At 41.0% G+C, this 27,076-nt stretch overlaps 1 protein-coding gene across 1 annotated transcript in view; it reads left to right on the top strand.

Moving 5' to 3' along the window:
• Nucleotides 1–27,076, top strand: part of KLHL15 (kelch like family member 15) — a 49,739-nt gene that overhangs the window by 14,951 nt on the left and 7,712 nt on the right. Inside the window, exon 3 of the mRNA XM_032286134.1 lies at nt 6,289–7,000. Within this exon, the coding sequence (XP_032142025.1) occupies nt 6,296–7,000 (705 nt within the window). The 5' untranslated portion in view covers nt 6,289–6,295. The remainder of the gene's footprint in view (nt 1–6,288; nt 7,001–27,076) is intronic.

The following is a 27,076-nucleotide window of genomic DNA, read 5'->3' as shown; positions in this document are numbered from 1 at the left end:
TCCTGGGTTCAAGCGATTCTCCTGCCTCAGCCTCCCCAAGTAGCTGGGATTACAGGTGCCAGCCACCACACCCAGCTAATTTTTCTATTTGTAGTAGAGATGGGATTTCACCACGTCGGGCAGGCTCGTCTCAAACTCCTGACCTCAGGTGATCTGCCCACCTTGGCCTCCCAGAGTGCTGGAATTACAGGTGTGAGCCATTGTGCCTGGCCCAGATGTGACGTTTTAGAGCACAGAGACGCTGAGTAGCTTGTCCCAATGTCACAGAACTAAAAAGAGGTAGAACCACACTTCTTACTACTTTCATCTAGAGTCTATATCATGTTGGTCACATAATCACTGAGTATTTCAGTGTTTTCTACTTAATATGAGTTTACCATAAAAGTGTAAAATACTCCTGCTGCTCTAAAGCTATTAGTCTTATTGATAAATGCACTAAGCTTTTTAGATAGAAAATAAGTTACTGCATATGTCTCGGCTATCACAGATTAGTTTTAGAAGCTTGTTTAGATCAGGTAAACTTCACAAATGCATTGCTGAGAGTTTAAAAGTAGCTATAGTTTATTTAATTGCATGTGTATATAAGTGTGTTGCATATTTACAAAATCATATAAAAAGAATGAGAATTTTAGGACTAAAAATATTTTAGAGGTCATGTCTAGTCCTCTTATTTTTACAGATGCAGAGAGAAGGCCAAGAAAGTTTGAGTAGCTTACAGATACTTCTGTTCTAAAACTATAGTTAGGACTCTTGGTTATAAGTAGGAAAAATCAACGTAAGGTAGTAAAGAGGAAGAATTTATTCTAAGAATGTAAGGCTCTCTCAGAACCCAAGGGCAGGCATAGAACTGGTCCTAGCAACTGGGAAAGTGAGGCGTTAAGGAGCCCTCCCTGTCCTCTCCTTTTGGCTCTATTCTTTCTCAGTTGACTGCCTTTCTCTGATCTTCAGCCCACATGGCAGACAGAAGTGGGTGCCCCCACAGCTGCTCTTTGACATGTTCCAGTTCCAGTCATAAACAGTCAGTACACGTCTCTCTCTCTTTTTCTCTTTGTTTCTCTCCTCTCTCCCCTTGCCTTTGCTAAGTTTCTGTTCATCTTGATTCATATTTCCCACTCCTGTATGACCATGTGTGACCGTGGCTGGGATCAAAGAGTGGGAGGCTGCCTGCTAGGAATCCCTCTCGGTAGGCTGGGTGCCCAGAGGAGAGTGCTGTGTACTCAGGCAGGAGCTGTCTTTACATACATCTTGGGGTCTTCTGATTCACAATTTGGCAATCCTCCTCCTGCTGTTTTTTTTCCCCCCCTCTACTTCTCTGCCTTATAATATTTCTACCATAGTAAGTATCTGGAACCTTGTTTGTTGTTTTTTTTTTTTTTTCTTTTGAGAAAGCATAGTTTCTTCTTTTATAAATTTCCTTTAGATGGAATATTTTTCAGAAAGCTGAGTATTAGCTGTTTTAGACCTTTTCAGGTAGTGATTAACTGTTGAACAGAGAGGGTAACTTTGACATGAAGTGAAATGTGGTATTTTAGGCATTGTCAAAACAACCGATTAGTGAAACACAAAGCAGTTTACTCTCAAGTATATGTACAGTAATGTCCAGCCTTCTATTATTAAATCTTCATTAAATGTGACCAATAAATCTTTTTTTTATTTTATTTTTTAAGGTGGAGTCTCGCACTGTTGCCCAGGCTGGAGTATAGTGGTGCCATCTTGGCTCACTGTAACCTCTGCTTCCCGGGTTCAAGTGATTCTCCTGCCTCAGCCTCCTGGGACTACAGGTGCCTGCAATCACGCCCAGCTAATTTTTGTACTTTTTGTAGAGACGGAGTTTCACCATACTGGCCAGGTTGGTCTTGAACTCCTGACCTTGTGATTCGCCTGCCTCGGTCTCCCAAAGTGCTGGGATTACATGTGTGAGCCACTAAGCCCAGCCCAATTTTTGTTTTTTAATTTTGTTAGAGATGGGACCAGATGTAAGCATTGATTACAGTGTCCAGAATATATTTTTTTCCAAATTATAGACAGCCCTCTTGTGTTCTACCTTCCCAAATGAATGATACAGCTTTCAATTAATGGAGTACTAATAAAAATTTGTTATTAATTTCATCTTTTACATACTTTGCTGTCTTAGATAAGTGAACATTTAATGTGGTCGAATCAATAGGGCTTAAAGATAGGTTAGGGGACAGATGGGAACAAAGAGGCACCTCAAATCTCTCTTGAAAAGATGGGGAGTACTGAAAAATCTGATGTCCGGGTAGAATAGAATTAATGATTGTTTAGACTTGTTGATTTTGAGATGTCAGAATGGGATCATCCCAAAATAGAGCACCTAGAAGTGTCTACCAGGGATTTGATTCAACATATATATGGACTGGAGTAAGGCTAGAGATCTGGACAGAGATTATCCAGATATTGATGAAATTAAGTAGAAATCGTGGATTTAGGTGAGATCATTTAGGGAGACATAGTGTTTAGATGAGAAAAGAGGCAAAAACAGAATCCTAGGGAATACCAATGTTTAAAGCGTAGCTCAGAAAAATGAGCCCATGAAGGAGATTGAGAAATGAGCAGCCCAAGACCAGGAAGAGAATCAGGAGCACAGTGTCAAGGAGCTGAGAGTGTGATGAGCTGAGCATGAGTTACACTACAGAAGGATCCAGGGAAATAGGGACTAGGATGTAAGCTCTGAATTGGACCAATTAGAGCTCCACCTCCCAGGTTCAAGCAACCTCCCCCTCCCGGGTTCAGGCAATTCTCCTGCCTCAGCCTCCTGAGAAGCCGGGACTACAGGTGCATGCCACCATACCCAGCTAATTTTTATATTTTTAGTAGAGATGGGATTTCACCATGTTGGCCAGGCTAGTCTCGAACTACTGACCTCAAATGATCCACCCTCCTTGGCCTCCCAAAGTGCTGGGATTATAGGCATGTGCCACCACACCCAGCCTTTAATTTTTATATTTTTAGTAGAGACAGGGTTTTATACCATGTTACCTAGGCTGGTCTCGGTCTCTTGACCTCAAGTGGTCCACCTCAGCTTCGCAAAGTGCTGGGATTACAGGTGTGAGCCACTGCACCTGGCCCCAGGCCCCAGTGTTGAAGTCTTCATTAAATGTGGGAGAGTGATTGATCAGAAGATGTGTATGGAAGTGACAAGGGATGACAGAAAATGGATTTTTATCGAGCAAAAGGCCAGGTTTTAGAAAAAGAACAATAGAAAGCTAAGAGAAAGAAAGCTTGGAAAGTAGGTCTGTAAGCTCTAAAAGTGTGTTTTTGAGATGGAGTCTCGCTCTGTCACCCAGGCTGCAGTGGAGCGATTTTGGCTCACTGCAACCTCTGCGCCTCCCAGGTGGTTGTTCACTCAATTCTCCTGCCTTAGCCTTCCAAGTAGCTGGGACTACAGACGTGTGCCACCACTTCCTGCTATTTTTTTTTTTTTTTTTTTTTTTTTTTGTATTTTTAGTAGAGATGGGGTTTCACCATATTGGTCAGGCTAGTCTTAAACTCCTGACCTTGTGATCCGCCTACCTCGGCCTCCCAAAGTGCTGGGATTACAGACGTGAGCCACTGCGCCTGGCCAAAAGTATTTTTTTTTTTTTTCTCCAAGGTGCATGGGAATAGGGATAGAGGTTGGAGGCAGGAGGCCTGGAAGCTCTGACTTTTAGGAAAACTATGTCTCATTTAAATCAGGTTGAAGAGGGAACTTTCTGTGACCAACCTGAGCATGCAGGGGAGTTTGTTTACGTTGAAGTAAGGTTCCACAGGGCACAGTGGAAAAGTTAGGGAGGGAATTTAGGGATGGAAGATGGGTCATTGGGAAGGAAGCTGGGAGCTATGTAAGGATGAGAATTTTTTTTTTTTTTTTTTTTTTTTTCTGAGACGGAGTTTCGCTCTTGTTACCCAGGCTGGAGTGCAATGGCCCGATCTCGGCTCACCGCAACCTCCGCCTCCTGGGTTCAGGCAATTCTCCTGCCTCAGCCTCCTGAGTAGCTGGGACTACAGGCACGCGCCACCATGCCCAGCTAATTTTTTGTATTTTTAGTAGAGACGGGGTTTCACCATGTTGACCAGGATGGTCTTGATCTCTTGACCTCGTGATCCACCCGCCTCGGCCTCCCAAAGTGCTGGGATTACAAGCTTGAGCCACCGCGCCCGGCAGGATGAGAATTAAGAAGATAGATGACCTCGGGGAGGTATGGGAAAAGGAGAAAATTAATTTGCTTCATAAATAGTCCAATAGATTGAATTAGTGGCCGGGTGCAGTGGCTCATGCCTGGAACCCCGGTATTTTGGAAGGCTGAGGCAGAAGGTTCACCTGAGGTCAGGAGTTTGAGACCAGTAGTCCCAGCTCTGGACAACAGAGTGAGACTCGTTCCGCTGCCCCCCTCCCAAAAATTAGACTGAATTAGTTTATTCTGCTGTATTTAAGAAATCTAATTATAGTTCTCTGCTATTTAAGCTTCATTTCTCTGATAATGGAAAGATGTGGTTTAATTTCCTTTAAAATTATACATTTGTATTTTTAAATATATAAGCATTACATCATTATTGTTTTTTTAAGTAAGGGTAATGAGGTAATTACAAAAGAAAACCGTCTCCAGAAAACCCACTAGGCAGGGACATCATTTTGGTATATATTTCTCCAGACTTTTTCTCATCTAACAAATATATGTGTATTTAGTTTTAGAAGATGTACTCAGTATACTGCAGTCACTTGCTTTTCTTCATGCAATATCTGATAAATATTCTTTGTAAGAATAGGTAAACTATTGACATCGTTTTAAATTGTTACACTAATTTATTGTAGAACTGTACCATGTTTTAATAATTTGTTATTGGACTTTTGAGTAGTTGCTAATTTTATAATAGTAAGCCTATACAGAAAAACCTTGTATGTACGACTTAGCTATTTATTTTAATATTTCCTATAGGTAAATTTCTGGGAGTTTTTTTTTTTTTTTGAGACGGAGTTTCGCTCTTGTTACCCAGGCTGGAGTGCAATGGCGCGATCTCGGCTCACTGCAACCTCCGCCTCCTGGGTTCCGGCAATTCTCCTGCCTCAGCCTCCTGAGTAGCTGGGATTACAGGCACGCGCCACCATGCCCAGCTAATGTTTTGTATTTTTAGTAGAGATGGGGTTTCACCATGTTGACCAGGATGGTCTCGATCTCTTGACCTCGTGATCCACCTGCCTCAGCCTCCCAAAGTGCTGGGATTACAGGCTTGAGCCACCGCGCCTGGCTTAGGGGTTTTCAAGTATACTTTTTAGTTCCATTTTTGTCCCTTTTTTCATAATTTAATATTTGAATGTGAAATCCTTTTTATGTTGCTAATTTTGGAACACATTTAAAGTATATTTGATGAACAGTATGAAATTAGTGGAATAGGCATATATTGTTTGTAAGATAACAATTTACCATTGACACATGTATGTGTACACACACACACACAAACACACACACACATATTTTTGAGATGGAGTCTCGCTCTGTCTCCCAGGCCTGAATTCAGTGATCTCGACTCACTGCAACCTCTCCTCCCTGGTTCAAGTGATTCTCCTGTCTCAGCCTCCTGAGTAGCTGGGACTACAGGCACTTGCCACCACCACTGGCTAATTTTTGTATTTTTGGTAGAGATGGGGTTTCACCATATTGGTCAGGCTGGTCTTGAACTCCTGACCTCAGGTGATCCACCTGCCTCTGCCTCCCAGAGTTCTGGGATTACAGATGTGAGCCACTGCGTCTGGCTGATATACATACATATATATATATATACACACACATATATATATGAGAGATAGGGTCTTGCTCTGTTGCCCAGGCTTGAGTGCAGTGGTGCTATCATAGCTCACTGTAGCCTCAAACTCGTGGGCTCAAGGGATTCTCCCACTTCAGCCTCCCAAGTAGCTGGGGCTACTGGCAATATGCCACCATGCCCAGCTACTTTTAAAAATTATTTTGTAGAAACAGGGTTTGCCATCTTGTCCAGGCTGGTCTCCAACCCCTAAGCTCAAGTGATGCTCCTGCCTCGGCCTCCCAAAGTGCTGGAGCTATAGACATGAACTGCTGGTATATTTTTAATAGATTATTTTTCTTAGGTAAGGAAGCCAAAGACATTAGTCTGCAAACTTTTAGGTTGTCTTCTCCCAAAGGACTTGTACATTTGGACTTAGGCAGTGGAATTGAGATAATAATAAAAATTGTTAAAACTCGATAAGTTAATAATGTCTTCTGAATGTATGGAAGTGATTAACATTGTTGTCTTTGATTACTTTTTTTCCAGGTGATTCATGGCAGGGGACGTGGAAGGATTCTGTTCCTCCATCCATGATACCAGTGTCTCTGCTGGGTTCAGAGCACTGTATGAGGAGGGATTGCTTCTTGATGTCACTCTGGTTATTGAAGATCATCAGTTCCAGGCCCATAAAGCACTCTTGGCCACCCAGAGTGACTACTTCAGAATTATGTTTACTGCAGACATGAGGGAACGAGATCAAGACAAAATTCATTTGAAAGGTCTAACTGCTACCGGTTTCAGCCACGTCCTGCAATTTATGTACTACGGAACTATAGAACTGAGTATGAATACTGTTCATGAGATTCTTCAGGCTGCCATGTATGTTCAACTTATAGAAGTGGTGAAGTTCTGCTGCTCTTTTCTCTTAGCAAAGATCTGCCTAGAAAATTGTGCAGAAATTATGAGACTCTTAGATGATTTTGGTGTAAACATTGAGGGAGTCAGGGAGAAGTTGGACGCTTTTCTACTAGACAACTTTGTTCCACTCATGTCTAGGCCTGACTTTCTGTCCTATCTGAGTTTTGAGAAGCTCATGTCTTATTTGGATAATGATCATCTAAGCAGGTTCCCAGAGATAGAGCTGTATGAGGCTGTGCAGTCTTGGCTGCGGCATGATAGAAGACGCTGGAGACACACTGATACCATCATTCAGAATATCCGATTTTGCTTGATGACCCCATCCAGCGTTTTTGAGAAGGTTAGTATGTTTGAAAGCAATAGATGGTACTCATCATTTAGTTAAGGCAGAGTGTGTCTTTATAGATAAGGTTCACACACTTAGGAGCCAAGAATGAATAACTTATAAGAATATGTGTAAGAAGCCTGCTTTGTTGTGCATTAGGTTTTGTAAAATACATTTTGTGGGTGAAAGATAAACCAGGTAGGTAGTAGAATAGTTTTATTTTAAAAGTACTTTTAAAATTGAAGCATAATTGTTTGATGCAAAGTATTACATGTTTGCTGTAGCTTTTCATCTCACAAATTGAATCTGAACTGGGTCAGGCCAGCTCCCTTTTTAAAAATAAATTCAAGTAATACATGCAGAAATTGGCATTGAGAAGAGTTCTGTATGATATACATTGAGTTTCCTATTCCTCTAAAATATAGTAAGGACACACAAAATAGCTCTTGGAAATCAATAAGCTCTAATGGTGATTTTCTTCCCTACTCTTCCCTTCTGGTTTTCCCCATTTTACTGTGAATACTAACTAAATTTGACAATGAAAACATGTTATATGTCTAAAAACATCATTTTTTCATTTCTAAACAAGTAGACTATAAATCCTATATCTACATTGATCAACCATCCCTGGGCACATTTTACCATGTAAATAATTCTCTTAAAGATAGTCTTTCTCTGAAACAGCCTTGCCCTTTTTTATTTGCTTGCTCTTTTTTTTTTTTTTTTTTTTTTTTTTTTTTTTTTTTTGCATGTTAGCATTTTCTTTTCTTTTCTTTTCTCTTTTCTTTTTTCTTTTTTCTTTTTTTTTTTGAGATGGAGTCTCCCTCTGTTGCCCAGGCTGGAGTGCAGTGGCAAGATCTCAGCTCATTGTAACCTCCACCTCCTGGTTCAAGCGATTCTCCTCCCTCAGCTTCCCGAGCTGGGATTACAGGCGTGCACCACCATGCCCAGCTAATTTTTGTATTTTTAGTAGAGATGGGGTTTCACCATGTTGGTCAGGCTGGTTTAGAACTCCTGACCTCATGATCCGCCTGCCTTGGCCTCCTAAAGTGCTGGGATTACAGGAGTGAGCCACCACACCTGGCCTCTTGTTATTTATTTATTTATTTTTGAGATGGAGTTTCACTCTTGTTGCCCAGGCTGGAGTGCCATGGCATGATCTCGGCTCACCGCAGCCTCCGCCTCCTGGGTTCAATCAAGTCTTCTGCTTCAGCCTCCCGAGTTGCTGGGATTACAGACGTGTGCCACCACGCTCGGCTAATTTTGTATTTTTAGTAGAGATGGGGTTTCTCATGTTGATCAGGCTGGTCTCAAACTCCGGACGATCCGCCCACCTCAGCCTCCCTAAGTGCTTGGATTACAGGTATGAGCCACCGCTACCCACTAGCATTTTCATTTTTATATCCGAGTCTCACTTGTGATCCTTTCTTGCCCAAAGCTCATAGAGCAGTTTTAGTAATTGCTAAACTTAATTGGTTTCTAATCACATGGTTACCTCTGGGGCTCTGTTTACCTCTTGCATCTTCACTTTTTTTCTAGAAAGCACACTGAAAGCTTGGTCGATCACCTTTTGTGTTAAATAGTTCCTCAGCTTTAGTTACTAGACCTGGTTATAAAAATATAATATCTGCAGCGGCCGGGCACGGTGGCTCACGCCTGTAATCCCAGCACTTTGGGAGGCCGAGGCGGGTGGATCACGAGGTCAAGAGATCGAGACCATCCTGGTCAACATGGTGAAACCCCGTCTCTACTAAAACTACAAAAAATTAACTGGGCATGGTGGCGCGTGCCTGTAGTCCCAGCTGCTCGGGAGGCTGAGGCAGGAGAATTGCCTGAACCGAGGAGGCGGAGGTTGCGGTGAGCCGAGATTGTGCCATTGCACTCCAGCCTGGGTAACAAGAGCGAAACTCCGTCTCAAAAAAAAAAAAAATAATAATAATAATAATAATATCTGCATAGGAGGGTTGTTTACACCATTTGAAAAATAAACCCATTTGCGCCTTTGAATAACACTCAGCAGCCTGACATACTTTTTTTCCTCCAGAGTGCTGTGAAATGTCACTAACTTAAACTTTTAATAGAGAACTTGGTTTTCTGGGTTTTTATCTTTTTGTCTCAGAATGTATTGATATGACAAAAATAATTGAAACTGAAGAATATATTTCTTAATTATATTTGTTTAGTGATAATTAGCCCCACATCAATTATGTAAATCATTTGTCTCTGATGTTTTGATTTTTTTCTATTGTTTTTATTGCTCTCTTTCTCTGGGGAATCGTTTTTTGAGAAGGAGTCTCACTGTCCCCCAGGCTGGAGTGCAATGGCACGATCTCAGCTCACTGCAGCCTCCGCCTCCCGGGTTTCAGTGATTCTCCTGCCTCAGCCTCCTGAGTAGCTGGGATTATAGGCACCCACCACCACGCCTGGATATTTTCTGTGTGTTTTTAGTAGAGACGGACTTTCACCATCTTGACCAGGCTAGTCTTGAACTCCTGATCTAAAGTCATCTGCCCGCCTTAGCCTCCCAAAGTGCTGGGATTACAGGTGTGAGCCACTGCGCCTCGCCGCTGTTTTGTCTTTATACATTAAATGCAAATGCTTTCCCACTGCTAGAACAAAATTCCTCCAACCTCAGTCTAGATGGAAGGTACTATGAAATAAAAAATAAGATTTTCCCTCTTGTCAGACAATATGATAGATAATTGATAGCAGTAAGTTTTTTTTGTTTTGTTTTGTTTTTTGAGATGAAGTCTCGCTCTGTCACCCAGGCTGGAGTGCAGTGGCATGATCTTGGCTTACTGCAACCTCCGCCTCCTGGGCTCAAATGAATCTCATGCCTTAGCCTCCCGAGTAGCTGGGATTACAGGCATGAGCTACTATGCCTGGCCATGGTAAGTTATTTTAAGCGCTGAGCTGCAGAGCCTTCTTACAGTCCGTTGATCAGTTCAAGACAAACAAAAGTGACAGTATCTGGAAATTAACAATACACTATCAGGTAATTTTGCAAACTGTAGAAAACATCAGTTGTATCTACTGGTGGATTCCTTTGGCATGTATGGCATAGGAGGTGGTTATTACCCGTTGGCCAGACATTGGAAGTAATCAAAATAAACATGTTGTTAAGGCTTCCTTCTGGAATTAATTTTTTTTAGGAAAACTTAGTAAGGACCTACCCACAGAGAGAATTATTATTATTGTTTTTGTTTTGTTTGCTTCTTTTTTTTTGGAGAAAGGGTGTTGCAGTCACCCAGACTGGAGTGCAGTGGCACAATCATGGCTCACTGCAGCCTCCATCTCCTGGGCTCAAGTGATCCTCCCACGTCAGTCTCCTGAGTAGGTAGGACTGCAGGTATGCATAACCCCGCCTGGGTAATTAAAAATAATTTTTTTAAGAAATGGGGTCTCACTACATTGCCCAGGCTGTTCTCAAACCCATGGCCTAAAGTAATCCTCCCGGCCTGGCCTCCCAAAGTGTTGAGAGGTGTGAGCCACATGCCTGGCCTATGTCTCTCAATCTATGAGGATGTTCAGACATACAAAAAGTGACAGTATGATGTAAAGAGTAAAAGTATGTAAAAGAGTAAAGAGTATGATGGCTGCTTATATAGCTATCAGTTAGATTCAAGAACTGTTAATAATTGCTTTATTTGCTTCATATAGATTTTTTTCTTGGTCGAACCTTTGAAAATAAGTTATAAACATCAAGATACCTCCTCCCAATTACTTAACATGCTTCTCCTAAGAATAAGGATTTTTTCCTACTTAAGTACAGTACTAAAATACTATTCCATCTAGGAAAATTAGGAAGATCCTGATACCATTATCTAATCTTTCTTCATCTAGAACTGCTCTTTGCTTTTTTTTTTTGAGATGGAGTTTTGGTCTTGTTGCGCATGCTGGAGTGCAGTGGCACAATCTCAGCTTACTGCAACCTCCACCTCCCAGGGTCAAGCTGTTCTCCTGCCTCTGCCTCTGCCTCCTGAGTAGCTGGGATTACAGGCATGCACCACCACGCCTGGCTAATTTTGTATTTTTAGTAGACATGGGATTTCTCTCTGGTCAGACTGGTCTTGAACTCCTGACCTCAGGTGATCCACCTGCTTCGGCCTCCCAAAATGTTGGGATGCTGGGATTATAGGTGTGAGCTACCGTGCCCAGCCTTTCCTTTTTTTTTTTTTTGGAGAAAGACCAGACCACCAGTTGTCTCAGTGTGTCCTACATTATGAGTGTATCTGATAATTTCTTTGTGTTGCTGTTAACTTAGCTCCTCTATTCCCTTTATTTTCTATTAACACATCTTTTTAGCACCATGTTTTTCAGGACAGTTACGGGAAAATGTTGAATGCCAGAAAAAAGCTTAGAAAACTACTTAATGTTGTAAGTAGTTTTTATGAACTTTGTATTATGAAGAGATTTAGCTCAACTCTAGGACTAAAATCATCAAGAATTTTGTTCACACTATTCTGTGTTAGGTTTCTTTTAGATTCCTAAAATCCCCTCCCTCTTTTCGATTTAGAACACTTTGAGTTAATTTATTGGGATTAAAAGCTAGCTAAAGTGGCAGTGACTCTAGAACTGCACTGTTCAATATGGTCATCACCTGTGGCTCTTGAACACTAATGTGGCTAGTCTGAATTGAGATTTCAAAGACTAGGATGAACAAATGTAAATTACCGCAATAATTTTTATATTGGTTACATATTTTGGGTATATTTAGTTCAACAAATATATTATTAAAATCAACTTCACCTTTTTTTTTTGGTGGGGGGGGGGGGAGACAGAGTCTTGCTCTGTCGCCCAGGCTGGAGTGCAATGGCGCAGTCTCAGCTCGCTGCAACCTCTGCCACCCAGGTTCAAGCGATTCTCCTGCCTTAGCCTCCTCAGTAACTGGGATTACAAGTCCGGAGCTCGTGATCCACCCGCCTCAGCCTCCCAAAGTGCTGGGATTACAGGCATGAGCCGCCATACCTGGCAGTAATTTTTATATTTTTGTAGAGATGGGGTTTCACCATGTTGGCCAGGCTGGTCTCGAACTCTTGACCTTGTGATTCACCTGCCTCAGCCTCCGAAAGTGCTGGGATTACAGGTGTGAGCCACCACGCCCAGCCTGTCCTTTTTACTTTTTGAAATATACTAGAAAATGTAAAATTTCATCTTTGACTCACATTTGTGGCTCAGATTCTATTTTTATCACACAGCACTGCTCTAGAAGTTAAGATGAGTTGTTCATTAGAAACTGTCTGAATGTGCATACGATAAATAGGCTTTCTCACATACTTAACCCTTCTCCCAGATTCCTAGCCTTTAGAAACGTTATATACAGTTAGTGTTAAATGAACTTTAACCTACCTAATGATTCTGTGGAGTGGCTGATGAAGATAGCTGTTAACTGAATATAGCATCTTTTTGTCAGGATCTTTTCTTTGGCCTCAGAAAAATAAAAAGCAACTATAAAAAGCTTGGGGAAGGGAACCCATGGAGTTTTTTGTTTTTCGGTTTTTTTGAAACAGAGTCTCACTCATTGCCCGCGTGGTGCAATCTCGGCTCACTGCAACCTCTGCCTCCCTGGTTCAAGCAATTCTACCTCAGCCCCCTAATATCTGGGATTACAGTCACACACCACCATGCCTGGCATTTATTTATTTATTTATGCATGCGTGCATGGGACGTAGTCTTGCTCTGTCGCCTAGCCTGGAGTGCAGTAGCTGGGACTACAGTTACATGCCACCATGTCTGGCCAGTATTTTTTTTTTTTTTTTTTTTGGACAGAGTCTCACTCTTGTTGCCTAGGCTGGAGTGCAATGGCGCGATCTTGGCTCACTGCAACCTCTGCCTCCTGGGTTCAAGTGATTCTTCTGCCTCAGCCTCCCAAGTAGCTGGGATTACAGGCGCCTGCCACTACGCCCAGCGAATTTTTTGTATTTTTAGGAGAGACAGGGTTTCACCGTGTTGGCCAGGCTGGTCTTGAACTCCTGACCTCGTGATTCATCTGCCTCGGCTTCCCAAAGTGCTGGGATTACAGGTGTGAGCCACCACGCCCGGGACTGATTCTTAATTCTTCCTTTGGTAGTAACAGATTTGAGCAGTGACTTAATAGTGTAGGGAAGGGGACATTCTGCCTCAACCCAAGGAAAAGCCCCAATTTGTTCCAGGGACCCAAATCTTGTCCTCTAGCTGTGCTGAAATCTTTAGGTTTATTCTTCTGCAGTATCTATGTAGTCCTCTACTGGATTTTCTCCTTAGGTGAAGATAAGATTGTCTTAACTTTTTGTTTTCTTTTTTTTGGTATACTTTTTTCTTTCATAATTTTTAAAATTTTTCTGTAGATACACTATGTTCCCTGGGCTGGTTTAAGCTGGCCTTGAGCTGGCCTCAAGTGATCCTCCTGCCTCAGCCTCCCAAAGTGCTGGGATTACAGACGTGAGCCACCATGCTTGGCCAGATTGTCTTAATTTTTGTACTGAGTATTCTATGGGACCATCACCAAAAAGGCCAAGGCTTCCAAATTTCCTCACTGAGTTTCTTAGAGGCGGTGATACTGTTTATCTGAACACGCGCGCGCGCATGCATGCACGCACGCACACACACACACACACACACACAGGCATTTATGCTAGATCATGCACTAAGTGCTCTACTCTATATATGGGTAACATCTACATGTTTTTCTCGTTTTGTAGATAAAGAAACAGGCTCACAAAGGTTAAACATCTTATTCTAGACCAAGTGGCACTGTCCAGACTGAAAGCCGAGGCAGCTCGCTTCCCAATCTGGGACTTCCTGTTACAGCTAATAGAATAGGGAGAAGACCCTAAGGTGTAGGAAGCATGCTGTTAACCTGGGACCCAGCCTGGGTCATTCAGAAGTTGTTACAGAGCTATGAAAATTCTAAGCTGTTTGCATTAACAAAACATAGCCTAAGGGGCAGGTTCGTGTTACAGAGTTGTAAAAATTCTAATGTGTTTACAGGAGCAAAACATAGCCGAAGGGCCAGGCAGGTGGCTTACCCCTGTAATCCCAGCACTTTGGGAATCTTAGGCAGGAAGATCATTTGAGTTCAGGAGTTGGGGACCAGCCTAGACAGCAACACAGGCAAACCTATCTCTCCAAAAATTTTAACAATTAGTTGGGTGTGGTGGCACATGCCTGGAGTCCCAGCAGCTGGGGAGGTTGAGGTGGGAGGATTGCTTGAGCCAGGAAAGTTGAGGTTGCAGTGAGCTATGATTGCGCCACTGCACTCCAGCCTGGACAATAAAATGAGAACCTGTCCCTCCCTCCCCACCTCCAAAAAAATAAAGAAAAACATAGCGTAGGAAATTTAATGACACTGAAAATATATATATATATATAAAGTGTGGGAAAACTTTGACTTGAAAGCATATATCTTGGGTTTTCACTGAATAATCAAAGAAATTGAAATTGTAAGGATCTTGTTCTTTGGACATAGTTTAAGGGTTCTTGTGACTTACATGATCTATAGTGGATTCCTAGTTTTTTAAAACTAGACTACAGTTTCAGTTTTTACTTACACAAATGTCTGTGGCATTTTCTTTTTCTTTTGAGTTGGAGTCATGCTCTGTAGCCCAGGCTGGAGTGCAGTGGCGCAATATCAGCTCACTGCAACCTCCGCCTCCCGGCTCCCAGTTCAAGCAGTTCTCTTACCTCAGGCTCCCTAGTAGCTGGGATTACAGGCACGAGCCACCATGACCAGCTAACTTTTTTTTTGTATTTTTTAGTGGAGACTGGGTTTCACTATGTTGGCCAGTCTGGTCTTGAACTCCTGACCTCGTGATCCACCTGCCTCAGCCTCCCAAAGTGCTGGGATTACAGACGTGAGCCACCGCGCCTAGCCTTTTTTTTTTTTTTTTTTTTTTTTTTTGAGACAGAGTCTCGCTTCTGTTGCCAGGCTGGAGTCCAGTGGCACAATCTCAGCTTACTGCAGTCTCTGCCTGTCAGGTTCAAGCAATTATCCTGCCTCAGCCTGCTGAGTACCTAGGACTATAGGCATGTGCTGCCACACCCAGCTAATTTTTTTGTATTTTTAGTGGAGACGGGGTTTCACCATGTTGGCCAGGATGGTCTCGATCTCTTGACCTCGTGATCCGCCCGCCTTGGCCTCCCAAAGTGCTGGGATTATGGGTGTGAGCCACCATGCCCAGCCTGTGGCATATATTTTTACTAGCCCTGATGGTCTTTGCACATGTTAACAGAGATAAGGCCTGACATTTGCCATTCTGAATTTCAGTGATGTGAAGATTTAAATAGTTAAAACTGCTTTCTGTGGTCTTTAGATTTTAAAAAACAATTATCGTTTTATTGAAAACATTTTATGAAGTAAATGTATATTTGGCAAAACGGATATTATACTTGACTTTTTTTTTTTTGAAATGGAATCTTGCTGTCTCCCAGCTGTAGTGCAGTGGGATGATCTTGGCTCACTGCAACCTTTGCCTCCCGGGTTCCATTCTCCTGCCTCAGCCTCCCGAGTAGCTGGAATTACAGGCATGTGCCACCATGCCCAGCTAATTTTTGTATTTTTAGTAGAGACGGGGTTTCGCCATGTTGGCATAAACTCCTGACCTTAGGTGATCTGCCCACCTTGGCCTCCCAAAGTGCTTGGGTTACAGGTGTGAGCCACCACACTCAGCTTCTACTTGACTTTTTTGTATGTAAAATATTTTTTTAACCAAAATTATTCAATTATTCATTAAAATATCCATATGTTGATTCTTTAGTACATTGACATTTTAATGTTTTTGAACCCAAGGTATCTTCAGTATCGTAAATATGCATGAAGTAAGATTCAGCATCCCAATGATCCCCTTAGAAATGGTGTTAATATGTAAAGTACATTATCTTCATAATTGTAAAATCTTTCAACTTCTCAAAGGGAAAGAAAATTCTATTTTAAATCCTATAAAGATAACACACTGGTTCAGCTTTGTATTTAGGGTTTTATAGTTGATTTTTCATTGGCTATTAAGGAAGTAGATTATATAGGAGTGATCTGCTTTAAATAAAGACATCATGCTTATTCCAAAATTTTTTTTTTTTTTTTATAAACTGGCTCATGGTATTGAGACCCCCTAATGTACTTTAAGAATATTCACAACTTTGAGATAATTTTGATTGCTGTTCACTATTTGGGAAAATCTAAGCATCAGTAAAAATTAATACCTCAGGTAAGCTTTTTATTTTTTTATTTTTATTTTTTTGAGATGGAGTCTCTCTCTGTTGCCCAGGCTGGAGTGCAGTGATACAATCTTGGCTTACTACAATCTCTGCCTCCCAGGTTCAAGCAGTTCTCCTGCTTCAGCCTCCCGATTAGCTGGGATTACAGATGTGTACCACTAGACCTGGCTAATTTTGTATTTTAGTAGAAACTGGGTTTTACCCATGTTGGCCAGGCAGGTCTCGAACTCCTGACCTCAGATGATTCGTCCACCTCGGCCTCCCAAAGTGCTGGGATTACAGGCGTGAGCCATCATGCCTGGCCAGAAAAGCTTTTTTTTTTTTTTTTTTTTTTTTTTAAAAGATGGGGTTTCACCATGTTGGTCAGGCTGGTCTTGAACTCCTGACCTCAGATGATCCACCCGCCTTGGCCTCCAAAGTGCTTGGATTACAGGCATGAGCCACCACGCCCGGCCCAGAAGAGCTTTTTAACACTTAAAAATATATATCTAATTTAAGGAGTAGAGTTTGTGGCTTTTTTTTTTTTTTGGAGACAGGTTCTTACTCCGTCGCCTGGACTCTAGTGATCCTCCCACCTCAGCCTCCTGAGTAGCTTGGATTACAGGTGCACACGACCATGCCTGGTTAATTTTTTGTAGACATGGGATTTTGCTATGTTGCCCAATCTGAATTTGTGGCTTGAAAAGCTACATTTTAAAGTGGAGACAAGGTGTCCTGGACTCACCTTAAAACTGACAAAATTCAAAAATGACAAATCAGGTAACCAAAGTATACATTACTTAGAATGTAGTAGCTCTCAGAACTGGTCTTCACGAAACACTGATAATCTTCCACATATTTTCTCTATCAGCATAGTTGACCTGCATAGTATTAACAATAGCATATGGCACATGAGAACATTTATTGTCCTTAATCTCATGCTTAGGTGGTATGCTGTTCTGGTTAATTGAGATACAACCCATTTGGTAAATGAAATTGCCTGGGCAAAGCCATGTCTTTGTAAAGTGTAGGTGCTGTATGCCTCTCCAGAATTCCTTCACTTAGGCATTGGAACATGTTTGACTAATCCAGCACTTGACCAATGCAAAATTTCTGTCCAGGAACCAAACCATTACGTGCAGTGTGTTATCATCATTTGGCCAAAAACTCTTTTTGAGAGAAAAAAAAAAAAAAAAACCACACACACAAACACACACAACAATTCATTTATATCTAATGACTTCAGCTAGAGCCAGATAAATCTAGAGAAGTAGAAATTTCCCTCTAACCCCCAGTTTTAGAAGTACATGAGAAATATAAGCAGTGTTGTGTTTGACAGTAACAAACTTTTTAAAACTGTATTTCGAATGTGAAATTTGATTAGAATTCCTAATAAGCTTGTTTTTGAAAAAGTTTTAAATCTCCTTCAGATATCACATAATACACAGCTAGAACCTGAAATTGCTTAAATTAACAATCAACTTTCTTGCCTCTTAGAGTGAAAACATAGAGATGAGCAGGTTTTCTGTTGGAAACTAGGTCAGTGGGTTAAGTGTGCTTTCTCAGTTAACTTAATGTCTTTTTCTGCATCAGACTCCTTTTTGCCAGCCCCTCCTACCCAACCCCATGGACTTGAAAGATTGTAATTAACACATGTACAGTTCTTTAAAAATCACCCGAGGTGTTTTTCTTCTCCGAAGTTTTCTGCCTTTTATGTATAGATGTAGAGTGCTCTTATTTTCCACATCTGCCTTGCATTCACTCCAGGATCACAGGTTCCTGAAGAGTGACTGTAATCTAGTTGTTGACTGCTATCAGAGCCCTGGGAAAAATAGTATCTTGGGAGTGTATTAAGCCGAAAGGAGGAATCTATTGAAAATCGAGTTGAAAAATTCAATCTTACTTGCTGATTTTCTTTTTAAATAAAATGGATGAAAACAAGCATAGGAGAATTGGAAATTAAAAAGAAAGTCATGGAACAGGGACAGCTTTGTTGACGTATAAAAGGAGAAAACCCTTTTAAGAAATTGGAAGAAAAAGTGTTAGGCAGAAATTGAAAAGGATCAGAGAGTCTGGAAATGACTGGAGAAAATGTTTGAAGCAGGAAAGGAACGGGAAGTACTGAGAGTTTAGGCTTTAAAGTTTTGTTTTCAAATTTATTATTCAGAAAATGCGATTTGTATAATAGGTAAGCATTGCTCATTCAAAAGTTAGTTTTAGGATGAAATCTTTTATTTGGTTTCTTGTTCTATCATAAATAGTAGGTCGGGTGTGGTGGCACACACCTGTGGTCCCAGCTACTCGGGAGGCTGAGGCGGAAGAATCGCGTGAACCTGGGAGGTGGAGGTTGCAGTGAACTGAGATTGTGCCATTGCGCTCCAGTCTGGCGATAGAGCAAGACTCCATCTCAAAAATAAATAAAATAAATAAATAAATAGGAAAAAAATCCCTCATACATTGTGAATTCTAGAACTTAATAGTACTATCTAAATATTAGTATAATCAGAAAATAAAAAGATGGTCTTAAGTCTTTTTAAAAGATGCATTATTTTTTACCTTTGAGGCTTGTTAGGGTTTTTTTGTTTGTTTTCTGGTAGGGATGGCGTTTTGCTATGTTTGTCAGTGTGGTCTCAACTCCTGGCCTCAAGCCATCCTTCATCTCAGCCTCCCAAAATGTTGGGATTACAGGCATGAGCCATGGCACTTGACTGAGGCTTGTTTCTTTTTCTAAAATTAATTTTTTTTTTGAGACTCTCACTTTATAGCTGAGGCTGGAGTGCAGTGGCACAATCTCGGCTCACTACAACCTCTGCCTCCCGGGTTCAAGTGATTCTCCTGCCTTAGCCTCCTGAGTAGCTGGGATTATAGGCACGCACCACCATGCCCAGCTAATTTTTGTATTTTTGGTAGAGGTGGGGTTTCACCATGTTGGCCAGGCTGGTCTCGAACTCCCGAACTCAGGTGACCCACCCACCTCCCAAAGTGCAGGTCTACAGGCATGAGCCACCGTGTCCAGCCAAAAAAAATTTTTTTAGAGATGAGGTCTTGCTTTGTCGCCCAGGCTGGAGTGCAGTGGCACCATCATAGCTCCCTGCTGCCTTGAATCCCTGTGCTCCAGCAGTCCTCCCACTTCGGCCTCCTGCGTAGCTGGGCCTACAGGGTACACCACCATGCCCAGCTGCTTAAGTTTCTAATAGTGTTCTATGTACTGAAATTGGAAGGAAATTACACTTTCTAAGCACATTTGTTTTTTAAATAATTTTTACTCTCTAGATAGAGTTGAAGGAATAGAAAACTTTACCAAATTGTGCTTAAACTCTTAGAATCTTGCCCTGAGGAGGCCTCTCCCTTACCCCTATTTACCCTGGTCACTTTACTTCTGAAGTTCAGTTCCCTTTTGACTCTTGTCTGCTTGGAGAGGAGAGGGTGGGTAAATCCTTACTACAATTTGTCTTTATTTACCATTTGATATTTGACTATAATTACAGTATTACTGAAGGGATTTGTGCTTAGCATGAACTGATTTTTCATAGCTTTATTCCTGATCATTAACTCAGTTCTTCAGGACAAAGGGATTAATTAAAAGCATCTTGAACGTAGGTTTTTTGTGATGATTTTGTTTTACATAAATCAATATTAGCTTTAGTTCTGAGCAAGATTTTATAAATAAAGACTTATCATACCAGGGTAGATAGTTTTGCAATATAGCATCTAAAGACTGCTCCAGGCCGGAGTGCAGTGGCGAGATATCTTGGCTCACTACAACCTTTGCCTCCTGGGTTCAAGCGATTCTCCTACCTCAGCCTCCTGAGTAGCTGGCATTACAGGTACCCACCACCACGCCCAGCTGATTTTTGCATTTTTTAGTAGATACGGGGGTTCCTCATGTTGCCCATGCTGGTCTCGAACTCCTGACCTCAGGCGATCCATCTGCCTCAGCCTTCCAAAGTGCTGGCATTACAGGTGTGAGTCACCGCACCAGCCTGATATGGATGATTTGTTTCAGCACTAAAGCACCACGATAGTAACTACTTAGGAGGATTGCATCATGGTGGGAAGGGGATGATAAAACTGTGACAACCAAGACTGAGTCTTGATACCTCCTTATACTTGTCATTCTAACGATTAGGTTAGCATTTTTTGGATGTAGAAGGGGCCAGAGAGGTATCTGTTCACACAACTAACCTCTTTTATAGGGCTGGACACCATCTTAAGTTCAGGAATTGCAACCCCCCCATCCCTCTGATACATAAACTAATAAAAGGTATTTTATTTGATTCAATATAAGTATATTGAATATTTTAAAAATCATTTTGCGGTCAGGCGCAGCGGCTCATGCTTGTAATCCCAGCACTTTGGGAGGCCGAGGCAGGCAGATCACCTGAGGTCAGGAGTTCGAGACCAGCCTGGCTAACATGGTGAAACCCTGTTTCTACTAAAAATACCAAAAAAATCAGCTGGGTGTAATGGCGCATGCCTGTAATCCCAGCTACTCAGGAGGCTGAGGCAGGAGAACAGCTTGAACCTGGCAGGCAGAGGTGGCAGTGAGCTGAGATCACGCCATTGGATTCCAGCTTGGGCAACAAGACGAAAACTCCGTTTCAAAAAAAAAAAATTATTTTAAAAAGTGAGACAGCTTATAGTATCTTAAATTAGCTGTCTAGGCTGGGCGCAGTGGCTCATGCCTGTAATCCCAGGACTTTGGGAGGCCAAGGTGGGCAGATCATGAGGTCAGGAGTTTGAGACCAGCCTGGCCAACATAGTGAAACCCCATCTCTCCTAAAAATACGAAAATTACCGGACATGGTGGCAGGTGCCTGTAATCCAAGCTACTCGGGAGGCTGAGGCAGGAGAATTGCTTGAACCCTGGAGGCAGAGGTTGCGGTGGGCTGATCAAACCACTGCACTCCACCCTGGGAAACAGCGAGACTCCATCTCAAAAAAAAAAAAAAAGGCTGGCTAAAAGCCTAAAATAATTCTAGACTGTAGTCAGTTTGAATAGATTTTTTCTCAATTCCAGACTTTTTAATGAAATAAGGGTAGTAAGCTCAGTGGAAATGCCTATTTGAATTAGATTGCAAGTTTCATTTTAATTCTCTCAAAATTAAGGATGGTATATACAAATTACCTTTAAAACGTAAGAGCTTGAATATCATGGGATTATGTAACATTTTGACAGTGAATGGAGAAACGTGAAATTTTTGCCCAGCAGTAATAGCTAGTTATCATTTCTTCAACTTAATACACATTTGTGTGTGTGTATATATGTGTGTGTACGTGTATATACATATTTATAGGAACTGTATTCAGAATCATTTGTCACACTTGTCAACTATATGCATATGTGCATACACAATTACGTTAATCTAAAAGATGTTTAGAGGAAATGGCCAATTTAAATTTTCAGGCTGGTCGTGGTGGCTCATTCCTATAATTTCAGCACTTTGGGAGGCAGAGGTGGGAAGATCACTTCAGCTCAGGAGTTTAAGACCAGCCTGGGTAATATAGTGAGACCTAATATCTGTTTTATTAAATAATAAGTAAATTTAAAAAAGAATTTTTCTCAGACCACTGAAATTATATATATAATTATATACTCAGAATAGGACAAAATATTTTTCATAATACTATTTCTTAAAGCATCAAAGCAAGAAAAGTGGTAATGTAGTCTTTCCAAGCTTTAAAACATGAGCAAAAAAAAAAAAAAAAAAAAATGACAGCTATTTAATCCTATGAAAGGCAAAGGAAAGTTATTCAGAACATGAAAGATGTGTCATTCTTTCCATACCTCTTAGAGAACACCTGATACACAGATAGTTAAACTGATATGTGAGGAATGAAGGATGGGAGAAGTGCCTTCTATGGAAAGATGAGCCACGTGTTTCTTTTTGGATAGCTCCCATCATTAATGTGTTTTAAATTTTTCCATTCACATAGAAGATTTCAGCCCTATGCCTTTTGTTTCGAAGTTGAATATATCTGTAATTGCGTTGTCCAGGATTATCAGAGAGGCATTAATTTCCCATTTGTATAATGAAAGAAGAAACTAGTTATGCTTAATGATGTTGTTTGGTTTTAGAGGCAAATCACAGGAGTGAATAGCTTTAGGAAAAGAGCAGGGCAGACCTAGAACTAGCCTTGGCAAAGAGAAATAAGAGATAAATTTCTTTGATGGAACAGTCAGCTGTCTCAAAAGGCACGTCTTCCATTATTGGGGGCTTAGAAGTAAAACAAATTAGATAAAGATGTGTAGCTTTGATTTGGACTTTAACATACAGTTGAAGTGATTCTTGTAAACTCTTTGGAACCCAGATTTCAGAGGAGCACAATACAATGAACAGGGAGAGGACAGAGAGACCAGAATATTGGATGTAAAGTGAAAGGCTAGTAAATGACTCCAATTTGATGATATCGGCAAGAACCTGAAGTTGGACGGTAGAAGGAAGGAAGGCTGTTAAGGGCATCTGGCCTAGTCCTTCATGGGATGCTGGAATCCCTCTCCAGCGCTCCTGATACATGGTCACACCTGGACTGCCTCTAGCGGTGGGATACTCACTGGCTCTGGGAACTAACGGTCCTTGACTTGGGGGAAATACATATCCATAACGCTTTTTTTTTTTTTTTTTTTTTTTTTTTTTAATAGAGTCTCACTCTGTTGCCCAGGCTGGAGTGCAGTGGTGTGATCTCGGCTCACTGCAACCTCCGCTCCTGGGTTCAAGCAGTTCTCCTGTCTCAGCCTCCCAAGTAGCTGGGATTACAGGTGCCAACCATGACGCCTGGCTCATTTTTATATTTTTAGTAGAGACAGGGTTTCGCCATGTTGGCCAGGCTGGTCTCAAACTCCTGACCTCAGATGATCCGCCTCCCTCAGCCTCGCAAAATGCTGAGATTACAGGCCTGAGCCACCGCACCTAGCCAACCTTTTTCTTACTACAAAGCAGAGACATGGTCCTTGTAAAAAGAAAAATCCCAAGACCAAACTTTATATAATCGAAAAAGGGCAAGTCCTCAAGAGCTCACTGGTAACCATACATTTTCTGTGTATACAGACTTTTTTTTTTTTAATTAATTAATTTTTTTTAAAGATGAGGTTTCACGTTGATGGCCAGGCTGGTCTTGAACTCCTGACCTCAGGTGATCCACCCACCTTGGCCTCCCAAAGTGCTAGGATTACAGGCATGAGCCACCGTGCCTGGCCTTACAGACATTTTTTTCCTACATACACAGCTGACTACAAAACAGTCCGCTTTTATTTTTTGAGAATATTATACATTTTGTTCTGCAGTTTTGTCATTTAACATTTTGAATATCTGTGTTAGTGCATATGGATTAACCTCACTCTTTTTAACAGCTGCATATGGTATATACCAGAGTTTATCCAACCAATGTCTTATTGATAGGTAATTTGAGTTATTTCCAGTTTTTGTGCTCTTACAAACAATAATGGAATGAGCATCCATTCTTTTGACGGTTCTTACTATAGAACTTTTTCTTATATTGGCGTAATATCCCTTTTAACTTCACTTACTGGTCCTGAAAATAGTTGCCATCTTTCTGAGTCTTCTCTTGTATTGAAACATTCCTCACCCATTTGAGCGTGTTCTCCTTTTGGATTCCTTCACTGTCTTCCAGATGTGGTCCACTTTGTCAATGTTTAATAGTATAGTGATATAACTGAACACTGTCTTGGTTGTGGTTTTGCCTGAATGGAGAGGGTGGGATTGTCTGTTTTCTTTCTTTCTTTTTTTTTTTATTGAGACAAGGTCTCACTCTTGCCCAGGCTAGAGTGCAGTGGCACTGTCATGGCTCACTGCAACCTCAGCCTGGGCTCAAGCTATTCTATTCTCCCACCTCAGCCTCCCAAGTAGTTGGGACCGCAGGTGCATGCCATCACGCATAGCTAATTTTTGTATTCTTCTTATTATTATTATTATTATTATTTTAGAGACAGGATTTCACCGTGTTGCCCAGGATGATGTCAAACTCCTGATCTCAAGTAATGTGCCATCCTTGACCTCCCAAAGTGCTGAGATTACTGGTGTCAACCACTGCGCCCAGCCAGGATTATCTGTTCTTTTAATTTAGTTTACAGTTTTGTTAGCTCTTATGGCTGCCGTATCACTTCAGTTCATATTGAGGATAGTCAGTTAAAGCTTTACATTTGGAGTTCGTGGGTCCCTGGAGCACCTGATAAAAACTATGGACTTCCAGTCACCTCACCCTACCCTCCAAATGCATTGACACACAGTTATTACTGAACTTCAGGTGGTTCACGAGTCCCTGGTGCTTCTCTTTTCTTTATGAGTAGACATTGTTGATTATTACTTTGCTGAAGTCATAGGTTCTCTCATTCTCTCAGTGCTGTTACATCATCAAAAATTCAGTGGGAAACTGGGTCAGCCTTGGCATTACCCAGTGAGTTCATGCTGCCTCCAAGTGTGGGGCACTTTTTTGTTTTCAAGGGGTATTTTTCAGCAACACAGGATCTACCTCAGGCTAACCAGTCTGTAGTCTACCTCAGGAATCTGTCTGGCTTCTAGTCCTGTCCCATTCGTCACGATTCCACACAGATTGCAGAAAGCAATTACGCAGCCTTATCTACGAAGCCTCAGGATCCCAGGACATGATTTGTGAGATCCAATGACTTGAACTTGGTGAGAATAATTAGCTAGTTTTTCTTTTTGTTCTCAACCGTCTTGGATTTAAGTTTCTTCTTGGTAATTGTATTTAATCCTCAGATTGGAAAGAATAAGACATTATTAGCTGAGAATGGAAATAAAATAGGAGTAGAGTTGTTTCTTTGTTATTTGTTAATATTACATTAACCACCCAATGGGGGTGGGGTTCACTCTTTAACATATAAAATGCCATTTATTCCATATCTCTTACTTTGTAAAGTCACAGTTCGTCCTGAGGCTTTAGCCTTATTCACTATGTTCTTGTAGCTTTATTTCACTCGTTATAATACTTTCTTTTTGTGCCCAATTTTTACCATCTGTTGTAAGTGGTTTTTTAACATCTGAATTCCAGAAAGCTCTCGGTGCAGCACATCAGAGTTTTTAGATACTTTCCCCTTTTCTTCCTCTTATCAGTGTATTTTGCAATTATGCAGTCAGCATTATGCTTTTGAGAGCTTCCAAGCCTTCTTGAGCTTCCTTACACAGTTTCTGATCTTGGAATTGATCCTAATTTTCCTTTGAAAAACTTGAAATCTGCCTATCCAATATGTGCAGCATTCTCCTTCCTTTGTTTCTTGATCTCCAAACATGGCTGCTTTCTCTAAAGCTTCCTCCCATTTGCACGTTACCAATCATGTTTCACTAGTGAGGATTAGGTCCGAAGTAACAGTTTCTCTCATTTCTCCTCTATCTTCTAAACACTAAATTTTTACACAGGCAAAAGCATGTCATCAGAGGCACTGATTAAAGCTGAGTGACACTTTCACAAATATCCCCTGGTCATTAATAATAGCTAATAACAGCTGATAGTTTTTGCACACTGCCACATGACAGGCACCATACTAAATCCTTTTTACGTAATCTCACTTCTCTCCTGTCATAGGGTTATGAATGTGTTATCCCAGTAATACAGTTGAGGATATGGGCTTAAAGATATTTACCTGTGTGCCCAAGACTGCCACAGCTTTTGAGAGCCAAAGTCAGAAATTTCCTAAATTGGATCGTTAATCACCAGACATGGTGCTTAATTACCGTACTTGACGGGATTCTATTATTTGAAAACCTGTGTATCTCTCAGACCACTGGATGTGCACAGTAGGCACTTAAATATTTAATTTGAGGTTTATGATTCTCGTTGATTTTCAGAGTATTGCCTTTTAGCTCCAGTAAGTCAATAAGAAAAAGATGAGAAAAATAGGTAAGGCACACTGTTAGGCAATTTATAGAAGAAATGAATGGAAAATGAAAATATGAAAAAATTCTCGGTTTTTTTTTCTTGTTTTTTGGGGGGTGGGGATTCTGTTGTTTCGAGACGGAGTCTTGGAGTCTCGCTCTGTCACCTAGGCTGGAGGGCAGTGGCATGATGTCAGGTCACTGCAACCCTTGCCTCCCAGGTTCAAGCAATTCTCCTGCCTCAGCCTCCTTAGTAGCTGGGATTACAGGCGTGCACCACCACACCCAGCTAATTTTTGTATTTTTTTGTAGAGACAAGGTTTTACCATGTTGCTCAGGCTGGTCTCGAACTCCTGGGCTTTTAAAATCATTTTGATGGAGAACCATTTTTTGAATGGCAAGAACTCTTTCTGTTTATAAATATGATACACAAAAAAAACAAAGAATGTACAAATGTTTGTGTGAGCTACCGTGCCCAGCCCACTTTAACTTTTTATGTGTGAAGTAAAAGTAGTAAAATAGAAGATCTTAGGTTGTTCTCACCTTTTTTCCTTTATTATTTGTTTTATTGAAATTACTTGTTTGCTAGTATTCATCATTTGCTATGATTTTTCCAGAGTTATTTGTGCTAGGAAGAATTGGGCTGGATGTCCAATCACTGTAATTCATACGATTGATTTTTTTTTTATTAAGAGCAATTATATTGTCTTTTATTTGAGAGGGGTCATTAGGCTCATTCATTGAACATGTTAAATGTTTTAATAACTGAGTATATAATGTAAAGATTTTTCTAAAGAGTAATGGAAGCTGTGTTGTAACCTTCTGGAAATTATATGAGCTTTGAAGTAAAATTGTCCTTATTTAAGGTTCAGATCACAGCTCTACCAGTTTTAGTTACGTAAACAATTTGGGCAAATTACTTAACATTCTAAGCCTCAGTTTTCTTATCAGGAAAACAGGGATGGTTATCACACTCTAACAGGAGGAATAAATTAATGTGAGATGCACATGTAAAGCACCCAGTGCAGTAACAATGTTAGGTTTTTTTTTCTTTTTCTTTTTCTCTTCC

Source organism: Sapajus apella, unplaced genomic scaffold (genome assembly GCF_009761245.1).
Source record: "Sapajus apella isolate SASKATOON/1434 unplaced genomic scaffold, GSC_monkey_1.0 scaffold17, whole genome shotgun sequence".
Lineage (NCBI taxonomy): Eukaryota > Metazoa > Chordata > Mammalia > Primates > Cebidae > Sapajus > Sapajus apella.
This window is presented reverse-complemented; position numbering and strand designations above follow the sequence as displayed.